This window comes from Ctenopharyngodon idella, chromosome 18 (assembly GCF_019924925.1).
Source record: "Ctenopharyngodon idella isolate HZGC_01 chromosome 18, HZGC01, whole genome shotgun sequence".
In the NCBI taxonomy this organism is placed as follows: Eukaryota; Metazoa; Chordata; class Actinopteri; order Cypriniformes; family Xenocyprididae; genus Ctenopharyngodon; species Ctenopharyngodon idella.
In genome coordinates, this window is record NC_067237.1 from 16,106,359 (window position 1) to 16,125,532 (window position 19,174).

The 19,174-nt window shown below is 37.1% G+C and overlaps 2 protein-coding genes across 5 annotated transcripts in view; one reads left to right on the forward strand and one right to left on the reverse strand.

Moving 5' to 3' along the window:
• The first annotated feature begins 792 nt into the window (after positions 1-792).
• On the forward strand, positions 793-5,149 carry ss18l2 (ss18, like 2). Its single transcript, XM_051870726.1, has 3 exons — positions 793-1,065; positions 4,432-4,508; positions 4,587-5,149. Exons 1-3 carry the CDS (start codon positions 997-999, stop codon positions 4,702-4,704), a joined length of 264 nt encoding a protein of 87 aa, XP_051726686.1. The 5' UTR covers positions 793-996; the 3' UTR covers positions 4,705-5,149.
• Positions 5,150-5,754: 605 nt separating this feature from the next.
• Positions 5,755-19,174, reverse strand: part of LOC127499970 (granule associated Rac and RHOG effector protein 1-like) — a 38,737-nt gene continuing 25,317 nt past the window's right edge. For all 4 annotated transcript variants that reach the window (XM_051870714.1, XM_051870712.1, XM_051870716.1 and 1 more), the window contains 11 exons: positions 18,015-18,155; positions 17,259-17,354; positions 16,691-16,852; positions 15,778-15,936; positions 14,677-14,774; positions 13,672-13,797; positions 12,268-13,268; positions 10,951-11,116; positions 10,695-10,832; positions 10,519-10,597; positions 5,755-7,989 (listed from right to left, as the gene is read on the reverse strand). In XM_051870714.1, coding sequence (XP_051726674.1) covers positions 7,648-7,989; positions 10,519-10,597; positions 10,695-10,832; positions 10,951-11,116; positions 12,268-13,268; positions 13,672-13,797; positions 14,677-14,774; positions 15,778-15,936; positions 16,691-16,852; positions 17,259-17,354; positions 18,015-18,155 — 2,508 coding nt within the window. In that variant the 3' untranslated portion in view covers positions 5,755-7,647. The remainder of the gene's footprint in view (positions 7,990-10,518; positions 10,598-10,694; positions 10,833-10,950; positions 11,117-12,267; positions 13,269-13,671; positions 13,798-14,676; positions 14,775-15,777; positions 15,937-16,690; positions 16,853-17,258; positions 17,355-18,014; positions 18,156-19,174) is intronic.

Below are 19,174 nucleotides of genomic sequence, written 5' to 3' on the forward strand. Positions count from 1 at the left end.
AAGTCCATAAACCCCTCTATTGTGAATAGTTCCATTTCCTGTTTGATACTCTTGTATGTTAATGTGTTATTTCAGGTACCAGCTGTCTATTGCTCTGTTAATGAAGTTTGTTTACCCAGCGATCCCATCTCTCCTCTTTGAATGTCACTGAAGCACTGAAGTTAGATGGGAGTAATTGTTGTTTTTGGTGTGCTTCATATTTTTGATTTGTGTTTCAGAGATCCAAAGACCGAATTACGGATAACATTTGGAGGAGAAGTGCTCTCTCAGCCGGTTCTGCATTATTTTTCTCATGACTATCGTCCGTTTAATGATCTTTTAGTGTTTAATAGCATTTTTATTGTTAGATTGTTTTTTAAAAATATTTAAAATAAATACGCTGTTTCAAAAAGAGTTGCTGAGGGGTTAAACTAAAAAATATAATGTTAGTTTACATATTTTAAGCTTAATATTGGCACTTTAATTGTTAAATATAGTTAAATTTTGTGATTTAAATTTAAGTTTGTGATATAAAGGGGGTCAGCTTAAGTAATATGATGTCCGTTCACATATTGTAGACTATTTTAGCCTTTTATTTGATTGAATTAGGCTATTTTAAGTTAATTTAATGAAAATTAAATTAGGTTCTTTTGAGAAACAAAGCTCTGTGTAATACATAAGTTGCATATGTATAGTATCTTGTTTAAACTTGGTGAGCTTGTTTTAAATTTAATGTCGGTATGAATCTATTGCATATTGACTAAACAACACTGCACTGATTTCCAAGAGAAAAGCGTCAGTTCCGCAATGACCTGCAGGTGTCAGTAATGAGACGCGTCACTAGAAGATCCGAACAGCACAGAAGAAACGAGTCGCTCTGATGGAGACTGTTGATCACATAATAAAATGCTGATATTCATCGATTTGTTGCTGGAGGTTTGGGATTTCTGAAGCGGTTTCTCATCTGCAGACGTCTGTTAAGCTGAAAAAGCGTGAGGCGCGTCGGAGCCCGTGAAAATGTCTGTTGTTTTTGTTCCCAAACGGCAGCGCGGAAAAGCGCAAATCAACCAGGAGACAATTCAAAGAGTGAGTTTAACATTTCAACGCTTAATTCGTTCACATACACACAGTTCGGTTATTTAAACGATCTCAGGTTTTCAGGACTCACGGAAGTGACGGAACCGTGCTGGGGTGCGTTTCCCGTACAACGACATGCTTAATTACCATAGTACGATGCATCGTTGAACAAATCAACTAGCTAGTCACGACTGTTTCCCGAAACGTCGCGTTGTTTAATGATTTCACGCAGGTGGTGGAGTAATAACTTCTTTAAATGAATCCGTTTGAGATTGAATTAATGCTGGATTTTTTGCTATAAATTACGGACATAGCATCTGAGGACTAATTCTCTGTTATTTTGCTTTATTTCCAGATTAAATCATAGGCTCGTTCTTACGTACTAGAGCACGTACGCACATGCGCACTCTTCAAAAACGGTGCTTGAAATCTCTTGACAAACTAAAGTATGTAAATGACATTTGTATATATTCGAAATAAAAGATATACAGGTGCTGGTCATATAATTAGAATATCGTGAAAAAGTTCATTTTTTTTATTGTAAATTATTTTTAAAAATGAAACTTTCATATATTCTAGATTCCCTACATGTAAAGTAAAACATCTCAAAAGTTTTTTTTTTTTAAATTTGTTGATTAGAGCGTACAGCTAATGAAAGTCCAAAATCCAGTATCTCAAAATATTAGAATATTTACATTTGAGTTTCATTAAATGACCATCCCTACAGTATAAATTCCGGGTATCTTTTGTTCTTTGAAACCACACTAATGGGGAAGACTGCTGACTTGGCAATGGTCCAGGAGACAATCATTGACACCCTCCACAAAGAGAGTAAGTCACAGAAGGTCATTACTGAATGGGGTGGCTGTTTACAGAGTGAAATATCAAAGCATATTAAATGCAAAGTTGACTGGAAGGAAGAAATTGGGTAGGCAAAGGTGCACAAGCAACAGGGATGACCACAAGCTTGAGAATACTGTCAAGTAAAGCCGATTCAAACACTTAGGAGAGCTTCACAATGAGTAGAATGAAGCCGGAGTCAGCGCATCAAGAGTCACCACACTCAGACATCTTCAGGAAAAGGACTACCAAGCCACTTCTGAACCAGAGACAATGTCAGAAGCATCTTACCTGGGCTAAGGAGAAAAAGAACTGGACAGTGAACAGTGGTCGAAAGTCCTCTTTTCAGATAAAAGTAAATTTTGCATTTCATGTTAAAATCATGGTCCCAGAGTCTGAAGGAAGACTGGAGAGGCACAGAATCCAAGCTGCTTGAAGTCTAGTGTGAAGTTTCTGAAGTCAATAATGATTTGGGGGGGCCGTGACGTCTGCTGGTGTTGGTCCATTGTGTTTTATCAAGTGCAAAGTCAATGCAGCCATCTTCCAGGAGATTTTGGAGCACTTTATGCTTCCATCTGCTGACAAGCTTTATGGAGATGCTGATTTCCTTTTCCAGCAGGACTTTAGCACCTGCCCACAGTGCAAAAACCACTTCCAAGTGGTTTGCTGACCATGATATTACTGTGCTTTATTGGCCAGCCAATATGCCTGACCTGAATCTATGGGATATTTTCAAGAGAAAGATGAGAAACAGTCGATCCAACAATATACAGATGATCTGAAGGCTCAATAGTGCCTCAGCAGTGCCACAGGCTGATCACTTCCATGCCACACTTCACTGATGCAGTAATTTGTGCTAGGAGCAAGTCATTTGCTGTAATATGTTCTGCCGATCAAGTATTGAGTGCACAAAAGAACATACTTTAAAGAACTTGAACTTTTCTGTTTTGCAAATCCATTTTTTGATTGATCTTAGGAAATTTTTGAAATACTGGATTTTGGACTTTCATGAGCTGTACGCTCTAATCATCAAAATTAAAAAAAAAAACTTTTGAAATGTTTTACTTTACATGTAGGGAATCTAGAATATATGAAAGTTTCATTTTTAAAAATAATTTATAATGAACTTTTTGATGATATTCTAATTATATGACCAGCACCTGTACATTGTACTTAATGTCAGCTTGCTTATTTTACTCAAAATAACGATTTATTAAGTCCACATGTCATAAAAACAAACAAACAAACTAAAAAAAACGTTCGTTTTAATGATGGTTTCGGGAAACACCAATTCATTGAACTATGTTAGTAACGACGGAGCTTGAGATGTTTAGTTGGCTAACGATGCTTTTGGGAAACGCACCCCTGGACAACTAGTTACTTCAGTTACGCGAGTGCGCGACTCTCGCATGCGTTGAGTGTTTTCGGTAACTTACCGAGATGAAGATATGAGCTGAATGTCGTATGAAGATTGTAGATTCAGATTCCAGTCAGTGTATTTCACCGGAGCTGCTCTAGTCAGTTTGCCGTTGGAGGTCTCCGCGAGCGCGCGCAGGTATTAACGGCTGTTCGTTAAGAGATTTGAATGATGAATTCGCGCCACTTCTGTTTGCTGCAGTGTGAACGCGACATTTCGGGAGTCGCACCTGTTATTAAATAAGTGTGAACATTGCATATTTAATATAGGCAAAATAATTATTTATATTTTCTTAAATAATTATATTTTCTGATCAATTCAAAGAGTAAAAACTCAACTTTTCGAATGTAATTTACGATCAAAATTCAAAGCGAGTAAAAATACACAAACTCACTCTGTTTAAAACAATCACAATTAAACTAATGTAAACAGTGTTTGTACTGAAATCCTTATTAATTTTGTTCTATAAAAAATCTGCAATTAAGCTACCAAATTGAGCTAGATAAGGACTTTTTACTGTAAAAAACACTGCATTTGAAATAAAAAGAATTAAAAAGGAAAAAATATACAAATAGGTAAACAAAGAAAGCTTCAATTAGTAATAAATGTGTTATTTATGAGTTTAAGGGATTTTACAGTATGGGAAATTTTAACATGAAAGACTTCAAATCTAGACAGTGTTGAGACATTTGTTCTTGTGAATAAAAACATTTTCTATGCAAAACAAAATAAGAATTCCAGAAAAAATAAATATCTTTCAGTGAAAAGTTTAAATCACACTTTGAGTTGCCACAAAGTTTTACCATTTTATACAACTGTAATAACCACTTGTTCAGAAGTCATCACAATTATATTAAAGTCATGAGCTCATTAACATTCAGCCTCCATATTTACATATCAGTACTTAATCAGCAAATAATGACGAATAGTGTTAACCAGTTGTACACAGGTTAGTGAGTTATAAGAGCTCATTCACATATACAGTTGCACAAAAAGCCCAGGTTGAAGTCTAAATATGCTTTGAAATGGTTATAAAGAATTAAATAACCTACAAAAGTGTAGATTATTTTAAAGTGTGTACTGAAGTTATGCTATAACTCACTGACACTGTTTTGCAGCTGCTGAATGAGAACGATCAGCTGGTGAGATGCATCACTGAGTATCTGCAGAAGGGCCGAGCCACCGAGTGCGTCCAGTACGTGCGTTTCATTCTTCTGTTCTCTTCAGATGCTTTAGTGCTTTTAATGAAGTATGTACTTCATCTCCTTCACAGATACCAGCAGATTTTACACCGGAACATTGTGTATTTGGGAACCATAGCTGATGCCGGCACAGAGATCCTTCCGGAGGAGACGCAGACTCCAACTGCTGCAAATGACTCAGTCAGTTAGATTTTCTGTTTACAGGAATATTGTAAACATTATAATAAATGTAAGTTATTAATTGTATTGCTCAACAGCGCAGTTGTTTGTGTACATTCAAATATGAGTGAATATAAGTCATTTATGTGCCAAATTTAGGCACCAAACCTAATTGCAAAAATGTTTGCCCCACTCTGAACCATGAGTATTTTATTTTGTGTATTATTATGTGTATGAAAATAAAATCACATTGGCCGAAAGATGCTCCTGATGTCCCTGCTGGGGAACATTGTTTTTATGTACATACTTTCATAATGTTAATATTTGAATACTTTGTATAATAAATATTTGAAACAGTCAACACTTTGGACTTTTATATAAACAAGTACAGCAGAACTTTTCCACTATTTGCATGTTAATTTACTAAAAATGTAGTCTAATTTTGCTTTGTTACTAATAAAAGCTCAATTTACCACGTCTGAATCCATTCTGAACAAAATGCAAATCAGATTCGTTTTGAATCTTCACATATGTTCATTTCCAGTTCGTTATGGAAGTTGTTCATTTCAATGACCCCAAACATTTAGAGAGAAATTGTATAAAAAAATTAAAAAAAAGTCTAGTAACAGGCCTCCATATATGTGTGCAAATTATCAGATTTGTGCTGGATTTATTTTTTTTTTTGACAAAAGAACAAATGTATTTTTTGCCTTACCCATTCATTTTCAAAGTGGGGTGATTTTGACCCCAAACACCCTTTTTGTGGCCCTTTTTTTTTTCTTTTTACATACCTTCAGAACAACCGAATCAAGCCCAGCCTTTTTTTGTATGTATAGATAATGTAAAAAAAAAAGTCAAAATCTTAAACCACTCAGATGAAACATGTTTTTTAACTGAAGGAAGTTCAAATGGGGTCATGTTGACCACAAACATCCAATTAGGGTTAAAGTAATTAAACATCATGGTGGTATTGTTGTACTGGCCTTCTCCTGACTTTTAACTGCAATGAGAATCATTGAGAACATGGATTAACAAACAAAATTTATATGCAAAATGAGTCACAGACGAAATGAAAGCAGATGTTATGTTATATATTTATTTTTTGCATTGCTGGTACACTTGGAAATAATCAGTTGCCAGCTCTAGTGAACAATAAGCAACATAAGCCAAGCAGTCGCCCCTCACGTCTTCTGTCAGGGCAACATCATTTCTTTCTCTTTTTTTTTCTTTTTTTAAACTCCTTTTAATTTTTTTGAAGCCACTAGTAAACCATTTTGACACAGCTGAGAAATGTTGAGCATTACAGTCCAAGGTCATTGAAGATGTTTTATCTTTTAAAAGAAAAAAAAGCCGAAACAGTTTGGGAGGAAAAACACGGACGAAGCAACGAACCTACATTTTTGATTGTGCAAAGCACAGAACTATAAAAAGATATATTTATATACAGCAAACGATTCTCTGTAAACATGGTAAGTATGTTAGTTTTCAGAAAACATGGTCATATCATAAATACAGGCAACATTGGCATCGGCAAACGTCACGAAATGAACATTCTGGGCTTTTAAGATGCAGCCCGAAACCTCAGAAACCAACGGAATCTGGGCTCAAAAATAACCAAAAAAACAAAATCCACCCCAATCCGACCATAACCATTTATTAGTGTTTATAATGGCGTATTTGGTAACCTCTGTAGAAAGAAGGTACAGTTAAACTCTGTAGGAAAGAAAAAAATGTGCTTCACATCTTGGGAAAATAACGTTTTACTTATTTTTATTAAGCCTATATTATGCTAACTTATAGAGTAATGGTATAATGTGTAAGAAAATACAAAAATAAGATTAATACTGTCAATATTTGTACAAGAAATATATTGTATTTGAAAGGAATAAAATGTTATATTTATGGGAAGTGTTAGTGTCGTTCTGAAGAAAGCCAATGGGAAAACAAACGCAATGAAGGGGTTGTGTGTTTTTCATAAAAGGATTTTTTTCTCTCTCTCTTTCTAGATATAACTACTACTACGACTCCCAAACGGCATATCTTTTTTTTTTCTAATTTCAAGCACCATTTCCCCCCTCTAAACAATACTTTGGTTAGAGAAAAATATCTGCAAGTGCTATTCAAAACAACATGGCACAAAGTTACTTACTGCTAACATCTTTTTTATTTTTTATTTTTTAATCTGTCAGACGTTGAAAAAGTAGTGTATTTCTTTCAAATTACACCTCTGCTATGATTATTATATTTCTGCCGAGCCTGCTCAAAGCCTCTTCATAAAAAGTAAATTATTTATAGTTCTTTTTTGTGTCTTTTTTCCGAGTCATTTACAAGCTATGGAACAGTAGCTGAGAGCTGCAGTCTGGGTCGTCCCACATGACATTTGGCAGTTACAGCTATTTAAACACAGTATCGTTATATGGGACGTCCGGTTAGCGAACCAGGACCCCCGAATCTTCGTTATGCGGCTGCAATAGTGCGCTGTGAGTGAGCACGGTGGCCATGCATATCGGGAGACGCGGCGTGTAAACTCAAAGCCGAAAGCCGCCACCGCGAGACCGAAGCGCGCTCCGTCTTCAGTCGTGCGGATGCGGCCGCCAGTGAAATGGTCCGACTAGCTGCTGTTTGTTTGTTAACATGAATCATGCATCGTTTGGACAGCGTGGAAGGCAGTTACGTTTCTGTTTGGGGATGTTTAACACGCATCTGTGTACAAAAATGTTATTAACCACTATGTTAAATGCAAATTTCCCTATAAAAACACTTCTAGTTCACAAGGTTGGAGTCTAGACCAGGTTCACGTGGGTTTACGGCACACTTCACCACAAGATGAACAATCCCAGCTAGGTTCTACGAAGCTCCGGATGACGGCCGTGTTCTGATTATAAAATAGCATCCTTCCGCTGCCCGACATGACCTTTTATGGGTTCACATCTGAGCGGAGGGAAGGGCGACCTCTCCCAGCACGGGTCCAGCTCAGTACTGGTGTAGGTATGAGGGTCGATGCTCGGGTTTGAGCGGGAAGGTTTTGAAGCCTTTGCTCAGGATCTTGTGCTGGGAAACCTGCTGCTGCTGTTGCTGTTGCTGTTGTTGTTGTTGTTGTTGTTGTGTGAACGGGAAGCCGGAGGAGATCCCGGAGGATGGAGGGCAGTCATTGGCCGTCGACCACACTGGAGACTGCAACATTTGCATGGAGTCGCCCCATTGGCTGGAGGGGATGGTCATCTGGTAGAGGGAAGAGCTGGGATTGGGCATGGTGTTGGTGTGTGAGGAGTGCTGCCAGGGGGCTTTAGGAGGCCATGTTTTAGTTTTGCTGTCCTGTAACACAAAGAACACAACATATATAGAACAAAACAATGGCAGTGTGCAGGAAAAACAGTAACAGAAGGGCCAATGACAAACATTCATGAACACTGTTTAAAGTATTTAAAAAGTTTGCATCTGCATTTTAAAGTTTCTAAAAACTATGTTTTTAGTTTCAAAGTTTCTCAGAAATGTAATTGCTGTATTCATGGTGGTCTGAATAGTTAAAAATATTTTACAACATTAAAAAAAAAAAAAAAAAAAAAAATATCAAGTGACTAGTAAAAAAAAAAAAAAAATTTGTACATGTTTTTGCTGTTCTTGTTGCATTTACGTGGCTTTAACCAGCAGGTGTCCTCAGCTTGCTATGTTTGGAGTGAATAGCTAGTGTAATCGATCTAATCTAACAGTGAATTAAGCTGACAAAGTCAATATAGAGGAATAAAAACAACGCCTAGTCTTTTTCAATGCAGCTTCAAAAGAAGCAAGACAATGTTGTTGAAACTAGCGCTGGATATCTGAGGTAATTTTATGTCACACTGTTTGCTAGCCTGGCATAATGATCTCATGGTTAATACTTCTCACCATTTATTCCGAGGCTATGACCGAATGTTTTCTATATATCCATTTTCTTTAAAGTATCTCTGAAAAGGGGGGTTTACTTGTCAAACAGTGGTGGCTTTTTCTGGACCTCAGTGATTACCTTCTCCACAATGTCGCCTGCCATTTTAAATGCGCGAGCCCTTGAACTAAAATGGATTCTGATTGGCTGTCAGTGTTCAACAACTGATAAAAAAAAATTCGTTCTGAAACTGATCCCAGCGATATTGTTTCTCTATATCGTTATCGTTATAGCTGTGGTGTGGACAGTGCTATTCTTTTATATTTAGAACGATTTTTAGAACTATATCTTTATTGTTATCTTTATAGTTATCGTTCTTGGTGTGAACGGGCCTTTAATCTGATTTTTGTATTTTCTTACATATTATACCATTACTGTATAAGCTAGCATAAAATATAGGCTTTTTAAAACCAAGATGTGAAGCACTTTTTCTTTCCTACAAAGTTTATCTGCTCCTCCTTTCCACAGACATTGTCAAATTAAGAAAATTAAAAAACATTTCAAAATTAAGTTTATTTTGACAAAAAGTTGTTTTTATTACGGTACCGACAGCTAATTTTTTCCAAGTATATTTACAAATATGAAGTTTTCTTGGGGTTTTATCATTTGACAACATCTGAAGTAACTATGTAAGGAATAATTGACTCCGATTTGTTGAATTATTAGAAAATAATGCACACTAAAGGCAGAGAAGCAGATTTACACCTCAGGTGTGCATTATTTTCTAATAATTCAATTGTCTGGAGTGAATTATTCCGCTTATATTATGGTTACCACACCTCAAGACATTCAGATGTTATATTTCAAGACATTTGTCAGGTTTTTGTCCTTAAAACACTTGTGTGTAGGACTAATTTCTTATGCATCTCATCCCAAACCTCCGTTGCCAATTCAAAAACGTCATTTTAGAGATAGTGACGGAGGCTTGAGCCATTAATAACAGACTAATGCTGATAATAATGCAGTTATTAGAGACAGAGAGAGAGAGAGAGACAGAGATTAAGCGTGTGTGAATTACCCAAGTCTGTGCGTCTCTCGTGTTCGGCAGCAGCGTCTCTATTAATAGCAAAACTGTAAGTTTATCTGCTTCAAGAACAGTGCCGTTATTACCTCGCTAGTGAGACATGTCATGTATCTTTTAAGTTGCTCAACTATTTTACTGATAAAGTCGTCCTAGCAGCGCTGACAACACGTTTCTGTGAGAGTGTGTGTCTGTACTGTATGTGTGCGCGTTTGAGTGGGAGAGAGTGAGAGAAAGAATATGTGCTGTCTGTACATAATAAAACGTAATTTTGTGGCAAAAAACATTGACATAATTTGTCTTTTTAATCCTATTGTTTACTATATTTATTTGCCTGGTTGGTGTCATTGTGGGTTTTGGTTCTTTTACTGTTGTTGTCTGTGAGGAAATAACTGAAATCATTTGGCGAAGTGATATGGACATGTAATGCAGTAATGGAACAACTTTAGCCGTGCGTTTCCCTGAAAATAACTGCACACCTTAGAACGTTTGTCAACCAATCCGATTCAAGCATTCAACAGCCTCATAAGTAATCAGAATCAAATTATCGGATATTGTAAGAGTCTTCTCTGTGATGTCATTTCCTGGCATCCTGCATGATACGCCACACTGAATTTGGCGTGACATCATTTGTCAGAAATCATGTTTAACTGGCTAAGTCAAAAATATAGTATATTACAACCAACTGAAGAAAAAAAATGCACTAATTTTGGAGCAGAAACCACTACGCACACAAAGTTGTTTATAACTGGATTAACTCCATCACAACTTTCTTAATCCAAACTTTAATTATTTAAACATTCTATAAACAAAAACTATTTACAGCAACAGCTGCACATGAGAAAGCACCTACTGTGAAATTCCATCTCATATCATCATGGAATAAACATTTCATTTTTACCTGGTTACTGTCGTCACTGGTGTGGTGCAGTGGAGGAGAGGGCAGAGTGCACACTTCCTGTTCACCACAGCTGTGTTTCCTAAAAAACACACTCAAAATGAGCGACACTCATCTAAAACACTGTCGCAAATGAATAGTTTCAGAAGTTTTTGATGAACAAATCAAATGTTTGTTACCGTCTTTGTTTAACAGCCGCCACCAGGTCAGGCCCAGAGAACATGGAGAACAGACTGTCCCCATTGGCCGAGGAGGTCTCGTCACTCGAGCTGGCTGAATCCCCCTGATTGGCTGACCAGCCGCTGTTTACCGCCTCCCTGCTCAAACAAAAACTCTCTATCAGCATTCAAAACTGTTAAGGTCAATATTTACACTATAGAACAAATGAAATAATTCATGGCAAGCAGAAATGTGATTGGTCAGCGCGTCACTCACCCCTCACTGTAGTATTCTGGGTGTGGCCAGCCCCTGTGCTGCTCGTCAGGGTGGGGCCAATTACTGCGGGTATTGCTGGGGCGACGAACATGTTGCGACTGTCGTTTCTGCTGCATGGCCTGATTGACCCCGGCAACATAACGCGCAAACTCTGGATCCGAGCCCACTGATGGAGAGACAGAGATGTGAGGCGTTTTGTTCTGCTCTTTGTTTAAACTGTCCAGCACAGCAGAAACACACAATAGAGTCCAACGCGCACACACACACACACACACATTAAAGAGACATGGTGCACCACATTATCCACAACATACTCGCGGTCGCACAGTATAAAAACCATGGCATATTTTACTTTGTTCTAATGAGAAAATAACAATTATTAAATAATTAAATGTGACAATTATTACATTCAAATAAATTCTAAATTCATTACATTAAAATTGAACTGTCAATCTGATGCATTCTTTCAGAGCAATTAATTATAAAGTAAAAGACTGCAATAAAAAAAAAAAAGTAGTAAGAGTACAATAATAATTATATATATATATATATATATATATACACACACACACATATACACACACACACAGAAGTAATATTGTGAAATATTACAATTTAAAATAATGGTTTTCTATTTTATTATACTTTAAAAATAGAATTTATTCCTGTGATCAAAGCTGAATTTTTAGCATCATTACTCCAGTCTTCAGTGTCACATGATCCTTCAGAAATCATTCTAATATGATGATTTTATACTCAGTTAATATCATATTTAAGTTAATCTATGTTGGAAACAGTTGTGCTGCTGTTTTTCATAACCTGTGATACTTTTTTCAGGATTCTTTGATCAATAAAAAGTTAAAAAGAACAGCATTTATTCAAAATAGAAATCTTTACTATGACTTTTTATCAATTTAACACATATTTGCTGAATAAAAGTATTAATTGCTTTCACAAAAAATGACTGACCCCAAACTTTAGAATGGTAGAGTTTGTTACAAAAGATTTCTATTTTAAATAAATGCTGGGGGTTTTTTTTTGTTTTTTTTTTACTTTTTATTCATCAAAGAATCCTGAAAAAGTATCACAGGTTATAAAAAAATATTGATAATAAGTCAGCATATTAGAATGATTTTTGAAGGATCATGTGACACTGAAGACTGGAGTAATGATTATTAATTAATTGATTAATTACTCACTATATATACAAATGCATTCATACTCTTTAGTAAAAGGGATCAGTTTTTCTCAACCAATGATCCTCTACCACTACAAAACCTGAGATGAACACATCTGAGCTGACCGGTCTCTGCTCACCTGCAGGGTCAAAGGGCATGGAGTCTCCCAACACCCCAAACAGACTCTGCTCACTTTGGTCTCGGTTGGGCCAGGTGTTGTTGCGTGGTCCCTGCGGGGGCTTGTGGCCGAGCATCTCAGACATGACGCTGTCCATGTACGTGCTGACCAGCCCCAGACTGTAGAGGTCAGAGCTGAGGTCCGGCAGACCCGGGGCAGGCCACTGCGTCAAGGGCCCGATCGGTGACAGGCCCCCCAAAGGACCCTGGGGCCACTTGCTGGGAGCTCTCGGCTGCGGAGGCTGCTGGGAAGAAAGCTGGGGCGAAACTGGGGCCGCCTGCTGCTGCTGTGGCGGCTGACCGATCGGCTGCAAGAGATGCTGGTAGAACGGCAGGGCCTGTGAGGTCGGCTGCGTCTGCGGCTGTGTTTGCTGCTGTTTTGGTGTTGAAGGAAGTTGCTGCTGTTGTTGTTGTGTCGGTTGCTGCAAGGTTTGCGCCAACGTCTGCACAGCATGAGACACTTGAGACTGCGAGGTTGGCGGAGCCGGCGGTTTCAAGTCGGCCGCGTTTGTGGACGCGACCGAGTTCCTTCTCTTCACCAGCGGAGATGCCTGCTGGGATTTTCCCATGTTAAACCCCGACAGGAAGTCGATGACGTCTTGCATCTCCTGGTCGGTGGGCAGGTTCATGCCTTGCTCGTCCGAGGACGCACCGTTGGCGATCTGCGCGTGGCTGGGGTCGGGTGTGCACGGCATGCTGCTCATCTGCAGGATGCTGTGCAGGCGTCCGGTTTTGTCGTCTGAGTTGCCGCTGCTGCGAGACGGGGTGCTGGGGATGGAGTAACTGCCCCCTGCACTGGAGTTGGACGAGGTTTTCTTGGTGAAGCGTGAGGTGAGCTTGGAGATGGTTTTCGGGAGGCCGCTAGAGGATTTGGTGCTGTTCCCAGGAGGAAGATCGATGGGGCCGCCATAATCAGTCGTGTCCCGTTGCAGCTGGATCTGAATGGTGGGCAAAGTTTGTTCCCTGCACACACACAAGCAGACAATTACAACTTAGCTCTAATCAGTGTTATTTTAGCATCATTGAGATTAATATTTTGATTTTTATATTTTCCTTTTTTATTTTAGTTTTATGTATTCTGTTGTTTTTGTCATTTTTATTAGTTTTTTTTTTTTTAAATGTCTATATATTTTTTGATTTTTATTTTCAGTTATTTTAGCACACATGCATAAAGTTTGTGTATGTATTTATTAGGGCTGGGATAATACATCGATCCTCAATCGATACAATGAATCTGGATCCCCGAATAATACCAATTAACTCCTCATCTAGATCTAACAAAAAAATGTCAAATTCCTGTTCTAATTCAGCACTGAGTGAACTGAGGTGAACACATGATTGCAGCACTAATGTGGTGTCCACTGACTTGCGCTCCTTCCAGCGGTGGAGGTCAAACACAGCCGTGTAGAGCACGTCCACCAGGCCGAGGGTCTTCTCTGGATCCAGACTGCGCTGCAGCAGAGACATAGTGGCTGGATCCTCCTTCAGACACCTGCAAGACAAAAAAAGTAGAGTTAGGAGATAAGAAGATTAGATTTAGAAGTTTATTATATTTTATTTTTATTTTATTATTTATTTTATTTTATATCTTATCATCAGCAAAGGCTAAACTTAGAGTAGAGAAATTAAATTAAAATCTTAACACCAAAAAAAAAAAAAAAAAAAAAAAAAAAGTAACAATATTTTTTTCTGCAAAAATAACAAAATATAGCAATTAATGACCTCCAGTTTGATATTTGATAGATAAGAAGATGCTTTTAGCTAAATTGACTCAAACTGGCCCAAATTAACAGGGGTTAAATGTCTTAATTTTTTCCCCACCAGCATTTTTTTTTTTTTTTTTTTTAAAGTTGCCAGCCACCACTTTTGATCATTTTCACAAAAACTTCATGGCCCCCAGAATATTTTGTTGTATGAGTATCTGAACATACAATATATCAAAAGAAATTGTTTTATTCTAGCTTCATGCATTCTATTTTTATCAAAACTTGAATGTGGGTAAATTTAATAAAAAAGCAGCATTTTGAACAATAAGCTGAGAAAATCATGTGCATAAGCAATGCTTTTAATCACTTATTTCTGCTCCTTTTTTGTCCGTGTTTTGACCTGGAGGTTCTGTACTCTTTCAGAAGATGCGTAATAGTGCCCCCCTACCGTATAACAGTGAAAACATGGATGGCGGGGAAAGAGTTAAGAGCATAATGATTTTATTCATACATATTCATTCAACAACATTAGACTTTGAATAAATGGTACGTAAAGCAGCTTGAACTCTAGCAGAGGATGTGGATCTACCAACTGCTGTCTGCGATACTGAGATTTAATAAACTATTGCTATAATTACCATAAATTTTACTGTATAGTTACTCACCATGTGGAGGGAACCTGGATCACAACTTTAGATCCTTCAAGACAGATTTGAGGGGCGTAAGCTTCCTTATTCTCAATCTGTGCCGTGTCAACCACAACCTGCACAAACACATCATCATCATCAGGTTTAATAACTGTACACAGTGTCATGAAGCTCTGCCAGTATATAAATGTCACTCATCCTGTGATCATCAATCATTTCTGTCAAACTAACAACACTCGAGGGCCCCAGTGAACCGACTTTATCACTGTTAGAGAGGGCGTTTCCACCCAAAAACACGAATGAAATATTTCCCACAGTTCTTGAAAAGAGTTCTGTGAAGCCATTTGAAACAGGGAGGGCGTTTCCTATCAAACAGGAAGTGGGCTATTGTTATTAATAGCGCAGGTGTATCCTCAATGTGACTCAAATGATGGGGACTCTACACAGAAAACACACAGACACGCCCAAAGGTCACGGCCACTCTGACCACACACAGAGCAAGGACAGAAACAGCATCATGGAAATGGCTTTATGATTTTTCATAAATCATTTTCCTGTAGCCGGTGGCCTTTTCCAAAACCTTGAGTTTAGACTTTCTTTCTTTCCTTCTTCCGTGTGAATGTTGCTGACAATGAACCAATAAAACTATGCTGGTTAATATATCAGTTGATAGAAAGTTCTTATTTTTTTTATAAAAATAATGAAATTATAGAAACCAACAAAAAGTTTCCAGGCTGCTACAAACACTTCTCAGGAAGGATTAATTACTGCTAACATTTGTGAGGTTTATGAAATCAAATCTAATAAATTTGATAATTCATAGTTTTCTCTGAGGCAGTAGTAAAGCAAGTATCATATGATGACATACGAGTCCATTCTACTACAGAGGCATCATTGATTTTATATGTACCCACTTCTAAACATCATTGATAACTTGAAAGAACGTTTACAATGCATTAATCCAATGTAAGTCACTTTGGAAAAAATCATCTGCTAAATGCATAAATAAAAACACCACATTTAAAAAGTGAATGGTGGTGTTTCCTGTCCTGTTTCTTTCCGGAATAAGCTGCATTGTGGACCAGACTTTATGGCGTTAGTCAAAGATGTGAAACTCACCAGTCCAGCCTGTCCAAACAGCAGCTGTACGGCAGTCTTACAGGCTCCTCTCCAGCTGGAGGGACACACCTGGTTCAGCACCTCTGTGACGGGGGAGTCGTCCCGCACGGCCATGCCGTTCTGATCCACCGCATCTTTGATCAGCTGCAGCACGGCATGCTGGGAAGAGATTACAATCGATGAAATTAGATGATTTTCCTTACTGTAATGCATAAAAATACAACAATTTAAATATAAGACACTACTGTTTGAAAGTTTGAAGTCTCTTCTGCTCACCAAGGCTGCATTTATTTGACCAAAATACAGTAAAAATTGTGAAATATTATTACTATTTAATATAACTGTTTCTATGTGAATATAATGTAAAATGTAATTTATTCCTGTGATCAAAGCTGAATTTTCAGCATCATTACTCCAGTCTTCAGTGTCACATGATCCTTAAGAAATTATACTAAAATGCTGATTATTATCAACGTTGAAAACAGTTAAAAAGTTGAAAAGAACAGCATTTACTTGAAATAGAAATATTTTGCATCATTATAGATCTCTTTACTGTCACTTTTAATCCATTTAAGGCATCATTGCTGAATAAAAGTATTAAATAACCTTACTGACCCCAAACTGTGCATCACATTTACAGTGAAAACTGTCACAAAAATAATAATAAAAAAAAAAAAACAACTAAATGGTTTTTAAAAAGCCTAATTTTCTTAATGCCTTTTTGTTTTGGATGTGAAATATCACAGGTTTTGTGAGATAAACATACCAGTGTTTAAAACCATCTGAGACGTGCATGTTCCAACTAATTTTATCATTTCTTATTCTTGTACTTGTTATCATGGACTACATATCCAGCTGGATCTTATCTCTAGTCATCACTCATAATATCGTGTTGTGAGAGAGGACAAAATACCGTTTTAAGCTTGAGGTTATCTGATGCGCTTTCGTTGAAGGAAACTCCTCGGAGGAGATGAGAGCCGATCTGGACAGGGATTGTGGGTAATTCACACTGGATGGGCTGAGACGTGGTGTGAAACCGTCCGGCCTGCTGGGCTTCGGCATCACTGCAGCAGCCCTGCACACATACACACATAATAATCAAACACTGTTCGTATGCGCACACAATAAAACCAAATAAATGACATCACACAAATGCACGTGCTGTTGAAGACGAAACCGCAGTCATGTTTACAAGTAACAGCTTGAGAACTTCTGAGGAAGTTGCTGATTTGATTGTGAGCTTGACAAGCAGTTTGAGATTTCAGGATACCCCCATTCAAGTAGACAGGACTTGTTCTTGGATGCCCGAAATAGTTGTCTGGAGGTGTTGCAAATATGGCCTTGAAAGGGACTTTGAATATGTGTAGCACGCTTCACACATACATTCACGTGTCTGTCTGTGTGCAACTGCTGAACACATGAACATCCTGAAAGAGGCTATAATCTGCAATAAGCTGTAATTCCACACACGGCAAACATACCTGCAAAGCTGCTTCCACTGATTTGGGATTAAGATGAAATCCGGCCTTCAGCGCATATTCACTGTGACCCAAAGAGTCTAACGCTGCTTTATACGCCTGCAACACACATGAACAATGTCAGTGGGTCAGTCTGAGGCTCAAAATAAGCCTCATTAACAGAATACAAAATTAACTCATCTCTATTTCTATATTCAATCCTGTTACTGTTCACTATTTATTTTAAGTTTGGCACCATCATGATTTTTTGCACTTCACTTACAAAGTGACCATTACATTCTTAAAGGAAAAATATTGAATGTGCTCAGTTAATATGAGCTCTGATATAACTATTGTTTAAAATAGTAGTTATAGCATGTCATACACATTAAATAGCTCAAACAGTAAAGCATGGCTCTAGTAACGCCAAGGTCATTGCTTCGATTCCCAGGGAACGCATGAACTGATAAAAATGTATAACTTAAACGCAATGTCGCTTTGCATTCTGCCAAATGCATAAATGTAAATAGTAGATAATAGCAAACAATTATCACGTTTAAACTGCGATAACATGATATCACCCACCACTGTTATCACAAAAATAAAACTTACAATGACAAATAGATACTGAGAAGGATCTTGCAGTGTTTGAAGGAGATCCACTTTAATTTATTGTGATTTTACAGCATTAACAGTAACTGTAATAACTATAATGTTCTAGTAGAAACTACTGTTAACATGGCAAAGTGTTGTGAGTGTTATCAGTGTGTGTGTGTTCACCTGTAGAGCGTTGTCGATCTTGGCGTTGAGCTCTTTGAGCTGGTGTTCAGGTATGGAGGTGTTCTGAGAGCAGAAGAGCTGCTGTACCTGAATGCCAGACAGACAGCCGTCTCTCCCTCTCTCCCTGAGACACGCAGTCACCTGAAACACACACACACTCACCTATTTAAACATACAAAAACAGTGTTTCCTGCCACACTGCAAACATTCATTCATTCTAAGTAGTTTAGGTAGGTATTTGAGGTAGGTTTGCAGATTGTTTACACAAATTGTCTACACAAAAGAAAGTATATAAATATATGACTCTGGACCACAAAACCAGTCGTAAGTCACATGTGTATATTTGTAGCAATAGCCAACAATACATTGTATGGGTCCAAATTATTGATTTTTCTTTTATGCCAAAAATCATTAGGATATTAAGTAAAGATCATGTTCCATGAAGATATTTTGTAAATTTCCTACAGTAAATATGTCAAAAGTTTAGTGAGTGGATATGCATTGCTAAGGATTTAATTTGGACAACTTTAAAAGGTGATTTTCTCAAAATTTTGATTTTTTTGCACCCTCAGATTCCAGATTTTCAAACAGTTGTATCTCAGACAAATATTGTCCTATCCTAACAAACCATACATCAATGGAAAGCTTATTTATTCCGCTTTTTATTCAGATAAATATCAGTTTTAAAAAATTGACCCTTATGACTGGTTTTGTGGTCCAGGGTCACATATACATGTATATTTTTTTTGCTAAAAGTGCTATTATCTTTGTAAATATAAATATAATATGTTATCTAAATTAAAATAAAATATTCCTAAATATATTATAAAATATAATTAATATAAAATGTTATGTGAATTTTGTATTAAAGCATACTGTGCATTAAAACATTAAATTAATTTTGCTAGAGTTTGTTGCTCAAATGCATCATTTTTGAGGTAGTATACAGTCTGAAAAGGATGGCAGACTGGACGTTAAAAAAAATAATATTAAGACAACAAATGGGTAAATCTCAAAAAATGATATTTATATTTTAATATAAATTAATATTTTATATTATATTTTATAAAATATAATATAATATAAAAAAATATATAATTAAATATTAAATATATTACAAAATAAATAAATATAAATATAATTAAATAAAATGAATATAA

Bases quoted from the DNA above. Each gene is read 5' to 3' on its own strand.
- ss18l2 (XM_051870726.1), top strand. From the start codon at position 997: ATGTCTGTTGTTTTTGTTCCCAAACGGCAGCGCGGAAAAGCGCAAATC. The intron at 1,066-4,431 runs GTGAGTTTAACA...ACTGTTTTGCAG, and splicing joins ACCAGGAGACAATTCAAAGA to CTGCTGAATGAGAACGATCA. The intron at 4,509-4,586 runs GTACGTGCGTTT...TCTCCTTCACAG, and splicing joins CGAGCCACCGAGTGCGTCCA to ATACCAGCAGATTTTACACC.